This window comes from Portunus trituberculatus, chromosome 25 (genome assembly GCF_017591435.1).
Source record: "Portunus trituberculatus isolate SZX2019 chromosome 25, ASM1759143v1, whole genome shotgun sequence".
Taxonomy (NCBI): Eukaryota; Metazoa; Arthropoda; class Malacostraca; order Decapoda; family Portunidae; genus Portunus; species Portunus trituberculatus.
In genome coordinates this window covers 13,095,912-13,115,505 of record NC_059279.1, presented here as the reverse complement: position 1 = coordinate 13,115,505, position 19,594 = coordinate 13,095,912, and the positions used below count along the sequence as shown (strand labels likewise).

General features: G+C 37.3%; 1 protein-coding gene across 5 annotated transcripts in view; it reads right to left on the bottom strand.

Moving 5' to 3' along the window:
• Positions 1–19,594, bottom strand: part of LOC123508564 (LIM and senescent cell antigen-like-containing domain protein 1) — a 70,088-nt gene that overhangs the window by 32,542 nt on the left and 17,952 nt on the right. For 2 of the 5 annotated variants that reach the window (XR_006675960.1, XR_006675961.1), the window contains exons 7-8: positions 18,558–18,664; positions 5,432–5,626 (exon numbers count right to left, since the gene is read on the bottom strand). Coding sequence is in view for 2 of the 5 variants with exons in the window: in XM_045262329.1 (XP_045118264.1) it covers positions 5,528–5,626; positions 18,558–18,664 (206 nt within the window). In the remaining 3 variants the exon portion in view is untranslated. Of the gene's footprint in view, positions 1–4,152; positions 5,627–18,557; positions 18,665–19,594 lie in introns of those variants that run through there. The other 3 variants (XM_045262329.1, XM_045262328.1, XR_006675959.1) reach the window with 2 other exon arrangements.

The window sequence follows — 19,594 nt, the reverse complement described above, 5'->3', positions numbered from 1 at the left end:
TTATATTAGATGCTTGAACACAAGGTTGAAATACAGTAAATATTTTTTTGGCTAATTCCTTTAAAATATTTAAGGGAACCTGCAGTTTCAGTGGGACTATTTTCTTTTTTATGTTTTGTTGCCTTTGGCAGGTCTCCCTCTTGCATAAAAAATAAATAAATAAAAAAATTACAATCAAAATCTAAGTCATACTAATGTAGGAAGAGGTCTGGAGATCAAATGGAAAAAAAATTAACCACATCTAGATAGAGACATCATATCCTACCTTTGTTTTATCTTGCATCCATAACAAATCAAGAATATATTGCACATTGTCCAATATCTCTGAACTGGTAACTGGAGTGAAGTCATGCAAAGATTTCCCCTGTGAACACTTGTCATACTTCCTGAAAATGCAATATCTTTCTAACTCTCTCCTTTGTGTGTGTGTGTGTGTGTGTGTGTGTGTGTGTGTGTGTGTGTGTGTGTGTGTGTGTGTGTGTGTGTGTGTGTGTGTGCGTGTGTGTGCATTTACCTAGTTGTATTGTACAGGGTTCGAGCAGGGCTCACAGTGTCCGGTCTCCACGTCTCCATTTATCCAATTTTTCTTTAATGTTATGCACATTATGTGCTACAACAACTTCATTATTCAATGCATTCCACTTCTCCACCGTTCTGCGTGGAAAACTATTTTCCAATATCCTTCAGACACTACCTCATCTTGATCTTCTTTACATGACCTCTAGTCCTTCCATCTTCTGTCATTAGCACCAGGTCTTCCTTGTATTGTGTGTGTGTGTGTGTGTGTGTGTGTGTGTGTGTGTGTGTGTGTGTGTGTGTGTGTGTGTGTGTGTGTGTGTGTGTGTGCTGTGTCTGACTGTTTGATCTGCTGCAGTCTCTGACGAGACAGAGTTACCCTACGGAACGAGCTCAGAGCTCATTATTTCTGATCTTTGGATAGGCCTGAGACCAGGCACACACCGCACACCGGGACAACAAGGTCACAACTCCTCGATTTACATCCTGTACCTACTCACTGCTAGGTGAACAGGGGCTACACGTGAAAGGAGACACACCCAAATATCTCCACCCGGCCGGGGAATCAAACTCCGGTCCTCTGGCTTGTGAAGCCAGCGCTCTAACCACTGAGCTACTGGGTGTGTGTGTATGTGTGTGTGTGTGTGTGTGTGTGTGTGTGTGTGTGTGTGTGTGTGTGTGTGTGTGTGTGTGTGTGTGTGTGTAAAGTTATAAGTGATGACATCAGGTGCACAACAGTCAAACGCCGCACTGCTGGAACTGTGAAGTGTACAGTTTTATACAAGGATTCTTTTTTTCATAAACTAAGAGATGGCTACTGATATCAAGCTTAAGAGTATACAATGTACAAGTACAAAGACAGATTCAAAGAAAAAAAAGGATTCGATTATGTTGATTGCTATCAATAATATTAGGTGGATATAGGGTGTGCTGCACTTCTGCAGTGCCTATATATGCCTAGAGTTATATATATTTATATATATATATATATATATATATATATATATATATATATATATATATATATATATATATATATATATATGCATCTTACAGAGCACTCCTTTTAAATAAATAAGAGGTTATGCATTATAAAAAAAATTACAACAGTGTTTACAGGAGAAATTCATGTGTGATCCCATTCTAGCTACCAGTTTGGAGATGTTGGACCATAGTGCAATGGGAACAGAATCATATGAAGTGTTAACATGGGCCAACAACCCCTTTACTATCTCTCTATAAGACTTTTTCAAACAATGGAGTGTAAAAAAAATTGCTGATCTCCTAGTGCATCTTTGATTATACATTTATCAGGTCCCACTTTAGTCATAATAGTGGAAAGATGCTAAAAAGGAATTGCAATGCTCACTATGCTCCCTGCACTGTAACATAAGAGAAGTAAGTGTCAGACAACTGAGGCTAAACATCTGTGACCATGCAGACATTAATGCACATATAATGACTGTGACTCAGTAGAAAGTGTTCAAGGGAGAGCTGTCAGTTTATGTCAGGTAATCATATCTAAAGGGATACTGATCTGAAAATACAAGGCTATATAAAGAGTCAGTTCCACAGTCTGCTGGTAAGCTATCCAAACAAATGTTGGACTTTATCAACATGGGGAGTAATTTGGTGGGATAGACTGTGGGATGAGCCCTACAGTTTTACCAATTCCAGTTTTTTTATATGTTCCATAAGAAAGGTGGCCAAAGTTGACTGTAGAACCCAATTGGTACTGAAAGGATCTTGTTAGTTACCCATCAAATTAGTAAATGAAAAAGATTGACTGTGGAATTAGCCCAAAGGATCACAAAGCAAGGTGGGCAGAGAGCAAGGTCATATTAATCCTTGTACTGTGTTTCTCCATAATAGGTTTCGAACATTCACAAACATCTCTACACAAAAAAATACACATTAAAACAAATAGATATCTTATGATAGTATATATATATATATATATATATATATATATATATATATATATATATATATATATATATATATATATATATATATATTAAATGACAAATTTGCACTAAAAGACAACGTGTAAGTGGTCTTACGAATAATAAACATGACAAATATACTCAAGCCTTCAAGGGTGAGGTTAGCATCTACTCAGCATAGGATTAGCACCCAAGTATTCAGCAGCAATACAGCAGGACTATAGGCACAACTCCTAGGGACGTGTCTCCAGCTGTACCTTCAAATCCACTTGTCATAATTCATGATACATTTTTGGTGAACAAAGGAAAGAAATTGTTTTCGCAAAATCTTCACTTTTTGACACCTGAACTCCAAGATATTTTATTTCAAAACATTTTGATTCCCAATCAACATTATAAACTGTGCTAAAGTACAGTATCTGAAACTTCTTTGCTTGATATCAAATTCTGTTCAGATACCAAAAAATGTAAGAAACCTATTAGTATTTTAGGACCAATATATAATCAAGATAAAGAATATCTATATTAAAACTGAAATTAGTACATACATAGACAGTTGAGAGAGAGAGAGAGAGAGAGAGAGAGAGAGAGAGAGAGAGAGAGAGAGAGAGAGAGAGAGAGAGAGAGAGAGAGAGAGAGAGAGAGAGAGAGAGAGAGAGAGAGAGAGAGAGAGAGAGAGAGAGAGAGAGAGAGAGAGATCAAAGTTATATCTCATTTACACTGGCAATACATAGCCTCACTAAAAATAATGCCAGGCTGGGAAACTTCACAAGAAGTAGCATCCTAATAACCCACAGTTACAACCAGGCAACTGGGATTGCAAGCACTGCATTTGGCACCAAGATGAAGCTCCACACTAAAACAAATCCAGGTTGGTGGATCTCAGAATGAAAACTTGATATTATCAAAATAGGTTCTCACTAAGGACACTTAAGAATCATGATTGAAATTTTCTCAGCCTAGGTAAAGCTATCAGTAGGTCAGAAAGTTCTTAACCTATTACTAATATAGTGGCATGAACCAATGTAAGTACATTAATACTAGGAAGGCAACATCCATAGACAAGATAAAGCTTTTTTGGCACTGAAAGCAGTAGATAACATTATCTAACACTGATAAATGCACTTCATTGAGTTATGGATAAACCTGATATCTTACAACAAAGTGTTGGTATTGGAAGTCATGTTAAACCTACAATAAATTTGAAGGATAACTTACTTTCTCATAATATTAGAAATTCTAAAAGCAAAATCTGACATAAAGAACTTCTAAATTTGGAAAGAAGAGAGGGTGTTTAGAGTTTTTATTCCCTAAAAGATGCAGGCAAATTCCTTTTAAGGATTTCAAGATATGGAAATATAATTAGTAAAAGAAAGCATACAATAAACTTGATTGTACAGGATATATATATATATATATATATATATATATATATATATATATATATATATATATATATATATATATATATATATATATATATATATATATATATATATATATATATATATATATATATATATATATATATATATATATATATATATATATATATATATGAATTAAATTAAAAGTACAAATGCAGTGTAATTTCTTCCTACCTTTCATCCAAAAATACAAAAAGGATCAGCTTTTCCAAAGCTCAGTTACCAAACAACTTGGCTTATACAATACTAAAATTATATTCAAGTTTTCAAGGCATTAAGTATATTTGTTCTTTAGGATGGTCCATCAATAATTCTTATAACATACTGTTTCCATGGAAATCAATAGCATTTACTTAAACATTTTTGAAGATCAGTTGTGCAAACTCATGATTTCATTATAAGTACTTTCAGTTTTTCTACTGACAAGCAGGACAGTTACTGTTCCCTAACTTCATATGAAGATAGGGTGTGTCTTATGTGAAGTCAAAATCTTATCTAATGATTCATAACAGTGAGCTCTGAGCTCACACAGAGAGAGTAATGGATGGTGGTTGTGAGTCCAATCATGAGTGAATTACAAAACTACATTAGTTAAACAATGAATAGGAAGAAAATAACATCATGTAGATATTACATTACTACTTTAAATTAAGATACTGGATGTGATGTACTGTGTTCTGGAAAAAAAAAAAAAAAGTCTAAAAGTTACCATATAGAGCAGTGGCAGCTACGAGTAGGCATCAAATCCTTGATAGGGATTTCACAATATCATGACTGGCACATTACCTATCAGACCATGATCATGAAAGCCTATATGTATTATGATCAATTTTAACTATGCTGCAGTTACGGAGATCTATGACAGAGACCAAGTAGTCTTCATAAATATCTAAATATATTGGTAATCTTTGATATTTCCTGATACTGTCTTTCACAATATTCATGAATTAAAAAAAATACCAACATTACATAGCCAACAACATCTGGGTTACGTCAATGAAGTGGGTATTTCATAATGAGAATAAACTTTCTCATCATGGAAAAAAAAAATTACATTTCAATACCATTGTGCAGAGTCATCCTTTCTGTGGATAATTCATAGTATAACTTAATTACAAGTGCATGCAAAACAATGCATGAATTCCAACAAGTATGGTTACACTCAGGAGATTCATAGAGAATGACTGATTTGGCATTACATGAGATAGAATATATGAAGTATAGCAACAGCAAAAAAAATATGGACACTGGAAAGACGTATTACTTCACAGTTCAACCAATCAGATATTACCAAATGCATAGATTAACTTAGATGATAAAGGAAAACTCTACTTGCAAAAAATAAACAAATGAATAAATAAATACATATAAAATCTTTTCTACTCCCATAATGATCCACTTTGGACTCGGAAAAATCTGGCAGATATACTACTAACACAAGACAAGAAAATAATAAAACTTGATGAAACTAGTGGTCTCAAATATCTATCTCTAAACCATGCATATTGAAACAGACAAAATTAGATGAGAATGAGAGCATACCTGTCTCTCACAAGGTGTTTACCACTCCTCTAATGATTGGTTGTGTTAGTGGTGGTGGTGGTGTAGACACCAAACTGTATTGGTAATAGTGAGAAGTTAAGGGAGAGGCTTTCCTCCTCGGGCTTGGATGTCATGCTGCTTTTTTAGTCTTTTCTTCAACTCCTGAGGGAACTTCTCATAGCATTTCTTACAGATCTGTAAAAAAAAAAGAGAGGGCATTACAAAAAGCTACCATCACCATTAGAAAATTCTTTTTCATAAGAATTTTACTAAAGATAACAATAAATGAAGTAAACTCAAATTGCAGCACCAAACATTACATAATCGTTATTATTCATAATCTGAGTTAGAAGATTAAACTCAATACAAAAGTTAAGTTTTCACTTTTCCATAAAATAGCAATCTATGAAAATAGATGTGAGCAAGAATATTCTTGTAATAAGACAACCATAATTTTCTTACACCATCTTACTTGTCAGTTCATATTAGCTGTGTTAACATTTACCAACTGTTGAATTTGCTTTGTCATTAACTAACTTCTTTATGGCAAACTACAACCACAATATCCCTAGTGAATACAGGGAAGCCAGTGGCACACAAAAATCTCTGCACAGTCTTTCTGACTGCCTTTCAACTCCTGATATAATGTCAAAATGCAGTGTTGTTCATATAGCCTTGTAAAACTATACAATGATGTCCTGCTTTGTACAACAAGATATTTCCCATTAATATCATGGGGTATCAACTCTTTTAAATCAAATTAAATGGAAAATAAAATCAGCAATAACGTCTTTTCTTTTTATAGTGTATCTGGTATCATAATGCATCTAAGTCACTATCATGCCCTGAGAGAGAGAGAGAGAGAGAGAGAGAGAGAGAGAGAGAGAGAGAGAGAGAGAGAGAGAGAGAGAGAGAGAGAGAGAGAGAGAGAGAGAGAGAGAGAGAGAGAGAGAGAGAGAGAGAGAGAGAGAGAGAGAGAGAGAGAGAGAGAGAGAGAGAGAGAGAGAGAGAGAGAGAGAAACACTCACTCGCTGACTCACTCACTCACTCACTCACTCACTTACACACTTACACACACACACACACACACACACACACACACACACGAGTCCCTGAAAGCGGTGAGGCAAATGGACAAGCCTCTTAATGTGTGGCTCCTGTTCACCTAGCAGTAAATAGGTACGGTATGTAAGTCGAGGGGTTGTGGCCTTGCTTTCAAGGTGTGTGGAGTGTGTTGTGGTCTCAGTCCTACCCGAAGATCAGTCTATGAGCTCTGAGCTCGCTCTGTAATGGGAAAGACTGGCTGGGTGACCAGCAGACGACTGAGGTGAATTACACACACCCACACACAGGAAAATGCAGCACTGAAAGAGGAAGTTAAGCTAATTAAAGTGAATTGCGAAAAATGTGGAGAATCTCTAGGAAAAGTGATGGAGAAGCAGGCTGAATGGAAAAAAAGTCAGGAAGTGGAAAGAAAGGAGGTAAATTACAAAGTTGCAAGTCTGGAAAAGGAAATCAAAGAGTCAGGGGAGAAAACTTTGGGCCTTGCTGAAATTATAGATCAACAGATCATAGAAGAGAAGATAGCTGAGAAAGTGGTGAAGGTTATTAAGTCAAATGAGACATTGGTGAGGGAAACTGTAGACAAAAAGAGATGTGTGGTGATATTTGGTGTGGAGGAGGATAAGACACCGAGTAAAATGGAGAGAGAGAAAACATAAAAAGGTGATAAATAATATCATTAATGTGGTGCAAGAGGAGGAAAAGACCTAGTACAAGAAATAGAGGACTTCCATAGAATTGGAAAGTTCACAAGAGAAGGTATGAGGCCAATAAGAATCAAACTTAAGTCACAAAAGGATGTAGATGAATTGGTGGAGAAGTCATGGAGGCTAGCCCAGCAGGAAACAACAAGGAAGATTTGGTTGAGAAGAGATCTCGGTGAAAAGGAAAGAGAAATGTTAAATGAGTTGAGAAAGGAGGCTTTGAAAAAAATGAAGAGAGGACAGAAGAAGAGAAGAAAGAGTTTTTCTGGAGAATCTTGGATATGAGACTGAGGAAGTGGTTCATAACCCAGAAAAGTACAGCAAGAAAGGACTAAAGAAACTTACATATGAGCGAAATGTAATGTATTCCAACATAAATGGAGTGATATCGGGGATTTTAGAACTCAACGATTACTTGAGGGACAAGAACCCAGATATTGTGGGTCTTACTGAAACAAAACTGAGAGAGGGAGAAGACCTGATGAAGGTTGGAGAAGGGAAATATAACGTTTGGAAAAGAAATAGAGTAGGTAAGATGGGAGGAGGAGTGATGTTGCTGGTTAAAAAAGATATAAAGGTGGATCAAGTGAAAAAGGTATGGGAAAGGCAGAAGTGCTAAAGATCAGAGCAGAAACTAATGAAGGAAAAAAGAGGCACTACATAGTGGTGTACGTACCACCTAAGACAAATGCATGGTCAGTACAGGAATATGAAGAAATGATAAGTGATACAGGAACATGTCTGGAAGAAATGTTGGGTGGCTGTGAACGAACTATAATGATGGGAGATTTTAATTGTAAAGAGGTGTGTTGGGAGGACTGGTCAATGGAAGGATCAGAGACAACATGGGGAAATACACTATTGACACTGGCAATGGAAAATGTGTTAACTCAGTGGGTCAAAGAAGATACTAGGTTTGGAGGAGAGGGAGCATCGTCAAGACTGGACTTGGTCTTTAGTACAGAGCCAATGGTCATTGAGGAGATGAGGGTGGAGTGCCCTTTAGCAAAGAGTGATCATGCAGTTTTGGAGTTCAAGGTGATAGACGAAGAGAAATCTAGAAGAAATGAAGAATATAAAGTGGGAAGATGGAATTATGCCAAGACAGATTTTGGAAACCTAAAGAAATTCTTTCAAGAGACAAATTGGATGAAATTCAAGAGTGCTAAGGAGCAAATGAAAAGTGGAAGGAATTTATAAAAATATACAAAGAAGGTGAGAAAAATTTGTACCAATAAGACAACATAGAGAAGTTGGAAAGCAGGACTGGTTTAACGATAGATGTGAAAAGGCTAGAACAAGAAAAGAGGATGCATGGAAGAGGTGGAGAAGGAAAAGACGGATTAAGCAGTGGGAAAGTTACAAAAGAGCAAGAAATGAATATGTGTTGATTAGAAGAGAAGAAAGAAAGAAACAAGAAAAGGATATAATTGATAAATGTAAAGACCAACCAAGGCTTTTTACAGACATGTGAACAACAACATCAAAAATAGAGAAAGTATTGAAAGTTTAGAAGTAAATGGAGTATACAGTGAAGATCCCAGGAAATGGCAGAGGCTATGAATGGATGCTTTCGGAAGGTATTCACAAAGGAGACTGCTTTTGACAAACCACTGGTAATGGAACAGAAAGGGATTATGAAGGAGTTTCAAGTAACTGTGGAGGAGATCAAGAACATGATGGGGAGTTTAGAAGTGAGAAAAGCTGTGGGACCTGATGGGGTATCAGGATGGATTTTAAGAGAATGCAGGAGCAATTGGCAGAAAAAGTTTGTGAAGTAATTGATGCCTCATTAAGGGAAGGCGTAGTGCCCCAAGACTGGAAAAGAGCTAACATTGTCCCAATCTATAAATCAGGTAACAAGAGAGACCCATTGAACTATAGACCAGTGTCACTTACAAGTGTGGTAGCTAAGATGTGTGAGAGGGTGGTGAAGACTAGATGGACAGACTTCTTGGAGAAAATGACATACTTTGTGAGTGTCAATTTGGTTTTAGGAAAGGGCGTTCATGCACGACAAACCTGATATGTTACTATTCGAGGGTGATAGATGTAATACAGGAAAGAGATGGTTGGGCTGATGGAATATATCTGGATTTAAAAAAGGCCTTTGATAAGGTACCACACCAGAGACTGATCTGGAAACTTGAAATGGTAGGAGGAGTGCATGGCAGTTTACTAAAATGGATGGAAGACTTTTGGTAGGAAGAGAAATGAGAACAATAATTAAGGACAGACCATCAGAATGGGGATTGGTGGAGAGTGGAGTTCCACAGGGATCAGTGTTGGCACCAGTAATGTTCGCAGTCTACATAAATGACATGGTGGATGGGGTGTCCAGTTATGTGAGCCTATTTGCAGACGATGCAAAATTGTTAAGAAAAGTGAGATGTGACAAAGATTGCGAACTACTCCAGGAAGACTTGGACAGAATATGGAAATGGAGCTGTACATGGCAAATGGAGTTCAACACGACAAAATGCAAGAAAATAGAGTTTGGCAAGAGTGAAAGAAGAATCAGGAGTATGTACAAGATAGGAAATGAAGACATAAAACCAGTCATGAAGAAAAAGACCTTGGGGTGACAATTACCAATGACCTATCGCCAGAGAGACATATAAACAAAATAATTGGAGAAGTATTGAACTTATTGAGGAACATAAGAGTGGCGTCAGATATATCTAGATGAAGAAATGATGAAGAAAATAATTACTGCAATGATAAGACCGAGGCTTGAATATGCAACAATACAGTGGGCTCCGAACTTAAAGAAACACATAAGGAAACTAGAGAAAGTACAGAGGGCTGCAACGAAAATGGTGCCTGACTTAAGAGATTTGACTTATGAAGACAGACTGAAAAGAATGCAACTTCCAACCCTGGAAAACAGAAGAGAAAGGGGAGACCTGATAGCAATATACAGAGTGATGATTGGCATGGAAAAATGGATAGGGAAGATCTGTGTATGTGGAATGGAAGAATGTCGAGAGGGCATGGGAAAAACTAAAATGGCCACTTATAGGAGAGATGTGAAAAATATAGCTTCCTCAGATTAAAGTAAAGCTTGAAATAGAAGAGTTAATGAAGGAACTGGATGAAGAGAAGGCAATGGGACCAGATGAAGTCTCAAGCAGAATACTGAAAGAATGTAGGGAAGAACTAGCAAATCCTATATACAACATCATAAAATGTTCAATAGAAAATGGAACAGTACCAGTAGAATGGAAAAGAGCTGAGGTGGTTTCCATATATAAGAGCGGAAGAAGGGAAGAACCTTTAAATTACAGACTGGTATCACTAACTGTCTATATGAAAGAGATTAAAGTAAAGCTTGAAATAGAAGAGTTAATGAAGGAACTGGATGAAGAGAAGGCAATGGGACCAGATGAAGTCTCAAGCAGAATACTGAAAGAATGTAGGGAAGAACTAGCAAATCCTATATACAACATCATAAAATGTTCAATAGAAAATGGAACAGTACCAGTAGAATGGAAAAGAGCTGAGGTGGTTTCCATATATAAGAGCGGAAGAAGGGAAGAACCTTTAAATTACAGACTGGTATCACTAACTAGTGTAATATGTAAGATGTGTGAAAGAGTAATAAAGAAACAATGGATCGAGTTCCTTGAAGACAACAAATTATTATCAAATAGCCAATTTGGTTTTAGAAAAGGTCGGTCGTGTGTAACAAATTTACTGAGTTTCTACTCTAGAATAATTGACAGAGTACTAGAGAGAGATGGATGGGTTGATTGTATTTATTTGGATTTAAAAAAGACATTTGATAAAGTGCCACATGCAAGATTACTGTGGAAGTTAGAGGAGAAGGGTGGCTTAAAAGGAAGCACATTGAGATAGATGGAAAATTATTTGAGGGGGAGAGAAATAAGGACGATAGTCAAAGATATGACGTCCAAGTGGAGAGCAGTAGAAAGCGGAGTGCCACAGGGGTCAGTATTGGCAAAAAATATTTTTCTCATATATATATATATATATATATATATATATATATATATATATATATATATATATATATATATATATATATGACATGCCAGAAGGAGTGAACAGCTACATAAATCTGTTTGCGGACGATGCAAAACTGTGCAGAGTTATAAAGCAAAAAGAGGATTGTGAAATACTGCAGGAAGACCTAAATAAGATCTAGGAATGGAGTAAAAAGTGGGAAATGGAATTCAATGTAGACAAAAGCCATGCATGGAAATGGGAAAGAGTGAAAGACAACCAGTGGGAATCTATAAGATGGGAGATGGAGTAGAACTGGAGAAAGTAAAAAAGGAAAAAGATTTGGGAGTGACGATGGAAGAAAATAATCAACCAGTAAGCCATATTGATAGAATTTTCAGAGAGACATATAATTTGCTAAGGAATATTGGAATAGCATTTCACTACATGGACAAAGAAATGATGAAGAAATTTATAAGTACTATAATAAGACCCAGATTGGAATATGCAGGGGTAGTGTGGATGCCCCATAAAAAGTAACACGTAAGGAAGCTGGAGAGACTACAAAAAATGGCTACAAGAATGGTTCCAGAATTTGAAGGGATGACATATGAGGAAAGACTAAAGGCTATGGATCTACCAACACTGGAAAAGAGAAGGGAGAGAGGGGATCTGATACAGGTTTATAAATTGATCAACGGAATGGACCAAGTGGATAATGAGAAATTGATCCTGAGAGAAGAATATGACATTCGAAGCACAAGATCGCAGAGTAAAAAGCTGAGGAAGGGAAGATGTCTAAGAGATATTAAAAAATATAGTTTCCCGCAAAGATGTGTTGAGATATGGAACAGCTTGAGTGAAGAAATGGTGTCAACAATGAGTGTGCATAGTTTTCAAGTAAAATTGGATAAGTGTAGATATGGAGATGGGGCCACATGAGCGTATAGCCCAGGCCCTGTAAAACTACAACTAGGTAAATACACACACACACACACACACACACTGAGAAAGGGAAGATGTCTGAGAGATATCAAAAAATATAGTTTCCCGCAGCGATGTATTGAGACGTGGAACAGTTTAGATGAAGAAGTAGTGTCTGCAATGAGTGTGCACACTTTTAAAGTAAGATTGGATAAGTGTAGATATGGAGACGGGGCCAAACGAGCATAAAGCCCAGGCCCTGTAAAACTACAACTAGGTAAATACAACTAGGTAAATACACACACACACGCCCGTAGCTCAGTGGTTAGAGCGCTGGCTTCACATGCCAGAGGAACGGGGTTCGATTCCCCGGCCGGGTGGAGATATTTGGGTGTGTCTTCTTTCACGTGTAACCCCTGTTCACCTAGCAGCGAGTAGGTACGGGATGTAAATCGAGGAGTTGTGACCTTGTTGTCCCAGTGTGTGGTGTGTGCCTGGTCTCAGGCCTATCTGAAGATCGGAAATAAGGAGCTCTGGCCTCGTTCCGTAGGGTAATGTCTGGCTGTCTCATCAGAGACTGCAGCAGATCAAACAGTGAAACACACACACACACACACACACACACACACACACACACACACACACAAAATTATTATCAAATGGCCAATTTGGTTTTAGAAAAGGTCGGTCATGTGCAACAAATTTATTGAGTTTCTACTCTAGAATAGTTGATAAAGTACAAGAGAGAGAGAGGGATGGATTAACTGTATTTATTTAGATTTAAAAAAGGCGTTTGATAAAGTGCCACATGAAAGATTACTATGGAAGTTAGAGGAGAAGGGTGGCTTAAAAGGAAGCACATTGAGATGGATGAAAAATTACTTGAAGGGGAGAGAAATAAGGACGATAGTTAAAGATATGAAGTCCAAGTGGAGAACAGTAGACAGCGGAGTGCCACAGGGGTCAGTATTGGCGCCAATACTTTTTCTCGTATACATAAATGACATGCCAGAGGGAGTGAACAGCTACATAAATCTGTTTGCAGATGATGCGAAACTGTGCAGAGTCATTAAACAAAAGAGGATTGTGAAATACTACAGGAAGACTTAAACAAGATCTGGAAATGGAATAAAAATGGGAGATGGAATTCAATGTGGACAAAAGCCATGTCATGGAAATGGGAAAACGTGAAAGACAACCAGTGGGAATCTATAAGATGGGAGATGGAGTAGAACTAGAAAAGTAAAAAGGAAAAGGACTTGGGAGTGACAGTGGAAGAAAACAATCAACCGGTAAGCCATAATGATAGAATTTACAGAGAGACGTATAATTTGCTAAGGAATATTGGATTAGCATTTCACTATATGGACAAAGAAATGACGAAGAAATTGATAAGTACTAAAATAAGACCTAGATTGGAATATGCAGGAGTTGTGTGGATCGCCCATAAAAAGAAACACACAAGGAAATTTGAGACTGCAAAAAATGGCTACAAGAATGGTTCCAGAATTTAAAGGGATGACATATGAGGAGAGACTAAAAGCTATGGATCTACCAACCCTGGAACAGAGAAAAGAGAGAGGGGATCTGATACAAGTTTATAAATTGATTAATGGAATGGATCAAGTGGATAATGAGAAACTAATCCTGAGAGAAGAATATGACATTAGAAGCACAAGATCGCATAGTAAGAAACTGAGGAAGGGAAGATGTCTGAGAGATGTTAAAAAATTTAGTTTCCCCCAAAGATGTGTTGAGACTTGGAACAGTTTGAGTGAGGAAATGGTGTCAGCAAAGAGTGTACATAGTTTTAAAGAAAAATTGGATAAGTATAGATATGGAGACGGGGCCACACGAGCATAAAGCCCAGGCCCTGTAAAATTACAACTAGGTAAATACACACACACACACACACACACACACACACACACACACACACACACACACACAATGATGACACAATAAGGAGTCTAACGAGAATCGTTAAAGAAAGGAATATTGAGTAGCATTTCACTACATGGACAAAGAAATGATGAAGAAATTAATAAGTACTATAATAAGACCCAGATTGGAATATCCAGGAGTAGTGTGGACCCCTTATAAAAAGAAACACATAAGGAAGTTGGAGAGACTACAAAAAAATGGCTACAAGAATGGTTCCAGAATTTAAAGGGATGACATATGAGGAGAGACTAAAGGCTATGTATCTACCAACCCTGGAACAAAGAAGGGAGAGAGGATATCTGATACAAGTTTATAAATTGATCAACGGAATGGACCAAGTGGATAATGAAAAACTGATCCTGAGAGAAGAATATGACATCCGAAGCACAAGATCGCATAGTAAAAAGCTGAAAAAAGGAAGATGTCTGAAAGATGTTAAAAAATATAGTTTCCCGCAAAGATGTATTGAGACGTGGAACAGTTTAAATGAAGTAGTGTCTGCAACGAGTGTGCATACTTTTAAAGTAAGATTGGGTAAGTGTAGATATGGAGACGGGGCCACACGAGCATAAAGCCCAGGTCCTGTAAAACTACAACTAGGTAAAAACTAGGTAAATACACACACACTGTGTAGTGTAGTGGTTAGCATGCTCGACTCACAATTGAGAGGGTCTGGGTTCGAGTCCCAGAAAGCGGCGAGGCAAATGGGCAAGCCTCTTAATGTGTAGCCCCTGTTCACCTAGCAGTAAATAGGTACAGGATGTAACTCAAGGGGATGCAGCCTCGCTTTCCCAGTGTGTGGAGTGTGGTGTGGTCTCAGTCCTACCCAGTGATCGGTCACTACGAGCTCTGAGATCTTTCCGTAGGGGAAAGACTAGCTGGGTGAGCAGATGACCATGGTGAACATCGACAAGATGTGGCAAAGCAGCTCCCAAGGAAAGTACTTCACCAGGCGTTGGAGCCAAACCTAGACGTATGTACGGCGGGGTAGGGAGTCATAGGGTTCTCCTGTCTCCAAAATAAGTAAGATTTGGATATCATATTGAACAGGAAAATGGAAAGAGAGGTGGAGTGGCCAAACGCACAGGACTAAAACAAACACCATGTTGTGAAAACCTTAGATTTATCGAAACACTGGTTGGACTGAGGAGATTGAGTGATGATAATACAGACAAGGACTTTTCTGGATTTAGAGAGGAAAGAGGAAATATGAGAAGGCTGATAAACATGGAAAGAGAGATAAGAAACATGAAGAAAGTGATATAAAGTATGATGGAAAAAACAAGACAAATTCATAAAAGAAAATACAGAACTAAAAGTGAGGTTAGAGGAATGTGAGAAAGTATGGGAAATAAATCAAGAGATGAAGGAGGAGATGCAGGAGATAAAGAAACAAAATGATATACTAAAGGCTACGTGTTATGACTACGAAGACTCCTTAAGGACCCTACAGAAAAAAGTGCAGAATGGGGAGGAAAAGTAGACAATGGAATGGGTGAAAGCAAACTGGAAGAATTATGAAATGCATGGAAACGACCAAGAAGAAGAAAAAGTTAAATTTTCAGAAGTAGTAAGGAGGCAAATTCAGGAAAAGACAAAAGACACTATTATACAATTAATTCAGGAGAAAGAAGATCTAGTGAGAGATACAGTGGATAAGAGGAAATGTTTCTTAATTTTGGGGATGAAGGAAAAAAAAAAATCTGAACTTGTTCTTGAGAGTGTGAAGAAAGAAAATTATCAAAAAGATCCAGGACAGCACACAAGGAGGTGGAAGAAGTGATTAGTTTGGGAAGATTTAGTGAAGGGGGTAAGAGACTCATGAAAGTGAGAATTAAATCACAGGTGGCGGTAGAGGAAATTATGATAAAAAAGGGGAAGCTGGCTGATGATACTGAATCTAAGGATATATGGATAAAAAGATATATGAACCTGGAAGAGAGGGAGGAGAAAGTGCTAAGAAATGAAGCTAAGGAAAAATGAAAAAAGGACAGAGATCGAGAAAAAGAATTTCTGCTGGAGGATTCAAGATATTAGACTAAAGAAGTGGTATTTACGGAAGAAGGAGGTCATGGAGGAGACAAGAAATTAAGAGTGACTTATACTAATATAGATGGGTTGTTATCCAGCTTGTTGGAGGTTAGAGATTATTTGAAAGAAATAAGACTGGATGTAATGTGCATCGTAGAAACAAAACTAAAAGAGGAGATCCATGTTAGCTTTAAAGAAGAGGGATATAATAGCTGGAGAAGAGACAGGAAGGATAAAAGGGGGAGGAGGAGTGCCAATAAGGGTTCATGATAATATATGTGTGGAGAAGTGCAATACATTGATGCTATGGTGGAAGTAATGGGAGTAACAATCAAAACAGAGGAAGTGAAAAAAAGGAAAATCATAGTTGTATGTGCCACCAAAGACAAGTATAGGGGGAACTGAGGAACATAAGGATATGCAAAGAGAGGTGATTACGTACTTAGATAATATGATAAGAAAATATGGAAAAATACTATTAGTAGAAGATTTTAACTGTAAAAGAATAAACTGGAGATGGAAGTAATGAGTAATGCTGGACAATGGAGTGAAGAAGTGTTACAGTTGATTATGGTATATACAATGGATCAGTGGGTGGAAGAGTCAACAAGATACAGGGTGGAAGAAGAACCATCGTTGCTTGACCTAATATTCACAAAGAAGTCAGAGACCCCTCCCAGTATACAATACCTTAGTCCAATGGGAAGAAGTGATCATGTAAGATTAGAGTTGGAAATGCAGGAGAAGGATTAGATAAGATACAGAGATGACTACAAAAAAGGATAGATTAAATTATGCAAGAGCAGATTTTGAAAAATTAAGACAATTTTTTGCTGATATTGAATGGAGGAACGTTATGAACAGAAGGACAATACAAGGGAAATATGAAATATATCTACAGAAATATAATGAAAGAGTAAAGAAATACTTACCCATCTATAGAGTTAAGATGAGGCAGTGTGTGAAGGATATTTGAAAATACAGTTTTCCACACAGAACGGTGGAAAAGTTAAATATATTGAATAACGAAGTTGTTACAGCACATAATGTGCATAACTTTAAGGAAAAATTGGATAAACAGAGACATGGAGACAGGACACCATAAGTCCCGCTCAAACCCTGTACATACAATTAGGTAAATACAACTAGATAAATACACACACACTTGGAAAAGGATACAAGAAGATTAGAATGGATTCAAAAGTTAACTACAAAGATGGTGCTGGAACTAAAGGACCTAACATATGAAGAAAGGCTGAAGGAAATGGGACTGCCAACCTTACAAGATAGAAGAGAAAGAGGTGACCTAATAACATTATATAAAATAGTTCCTGGTATTGAAAAGATAAACAAGCAAGACTGGTGCTGGTAACAGAAGAATCTGGAAGGACAAGAGGACATGCAAAGAAGATTAGGAAAAGGCAGTGTGAAGAATATTGGAAAAAACAGTTTTCCACATAGAACGGTGGAAAAGTGGAATGCATTAAATGATGAAGATATTGTAGCACTTAATGTGCATAACTTTAAAGAAAAATGAGATAAGTGGAGATATGGAGACAGGACAGTATGAGCCCCACTCAAACCCTGTACAATACCATGAGAGAGAGAGAGAGAGAGAGAGAGAGAGAGAGAGAGAGAGAGAGAGAGAGAGAGAGAGAGAGAGAGAGAGAGAGAGAGAGAGAGAGAGAGAGAGAGAGAGAGAATGGTAAGAGGGAAAGGAAAGAACCAGGGAAGGAGGAACTTTACCCTTCTCATACTGTCTTCCCTCTATTGTGTATGGAGTATAGGATAAAAAAAAAAATAAAGGGATAAGGAGGAGAAGGGAGCAACCATAAGAGGGAATCTGTGATGCAGGCTATACCAATGAAACTTCCTCATTCTTGACAGAGGATAGGACATGGAATAGCTCATTTATTTTATTGGTGGAAGGAGGAACTGAACCTCAAAGATAATAAGTAGTCTTTAGCTATACTTGAGAGAATATGGGATAACTCAGCACCACAGAAAACAATGTAAATATGATGCCTGTGTGGTGCCATCACATATGCTACCAGTGCATTATGAACCCTGAGTAGACATCACTGTATTGAAGGGGTTAATGTGGTCAAAAGTATGAACCTTAAAATAGTCTAGACTCTAGAGATAGCATTCAAAACTTATAAATGTGTCATATATATACTAGGTGCATAAGACAAGAATAATACCATTTCATTAACAGCACACTGATGAGGCAAACAAGTTACAGAATGATCATTATACAGCACAGTATTGAGGACAGTTAGCTAGATTAATTTGGGAATGTCCAAAATGACAAGTCATGAGGTTCAAAGCTTTTCACTTTACCTTAAATAAAAGATCACTATGCATTCACAAAAATAAGAATCAGCACAGCCATCACAAAGAAGACATTTTCATATCACAACAGAGGATCAACTTCAGTGTTAAACTTCCAGGCATACAAAACATACATATGTGACAAAAACTTTGCTACTCACTGGCTTTTGATCAAACTCAAAGAATTTGGTCTTCTGGGTCATCTTGATGTCACAAGTGGCACAGGCAAAGTGATGCTGACACCATGCCTTGTTGAGGGCTGTCACCACTGAGAGGACAAAAAACAGGTCATATTTCCAATATGGTAAGATTAGGGTTACATCTAAAACAAGACCATATTTAAGGTGCTCCCTGATGAAGCAAAGTAAGTGATAGCCAGATTGAAACTGAGTTGCCACATGCATCAAACTGTCAACTCTATATCTCTTATGAGGTAACTAAAGTATTCTGAAAGGTAAAAGTACAAGTTCAGTAAGTCACAATCTAATACAAAAATCATTCCTTTGCCCTCATTCACCGCACACTAGGATATTTTGTGCTATCAACTGTCTGACAGAGGTGACAATCAACTTGTACATGATGAGTCACCACCTCCCACCCAATTAGCTTTTAGCAGTTCTGAGGCACACACCAAGTATAGTCACTTACTTCACCTTAACTTAGAGCTGAAGTGAGATAAGTACAGCCATGGCAGGACTGGATGTGGGACTTTTAAACACTGTTTTCTCAAATTTTTGTTTGCATCACATACCTCATTACAACAGGGTGTACCATATTTTTCCCTCCAAATTCTTTTTTCCCTGACAGCTTCCTAAGAGTATTCACTCTTAATTATAAGCAAAAGTATAGGACAATAATCATAAATCACTAGCCAAAATAATTTTTGGTCAAATTATATCCAGATTAGAGGATGAATTACATTCCACAATGCCACACTAACACACTATACTGAGAATCAGGTCACATCTCTATACCTTAATGATGACAGAGCCACATTTTACACATACTGATAAAAAGGAAATGCCTCACTCCCAGAAAACTATTCCTTCATTCTTCATCTTACACCATAAAGAGAACAAAGTCACAGCTCAGAGCTTAATGAAAACAGGGCCACACCTCCCTATAAGATCTTAAAAGGTCACACTTTTTATCTACAAATGTGAGATAGCCAACACTCTCTATCTTCTCTACTACCATA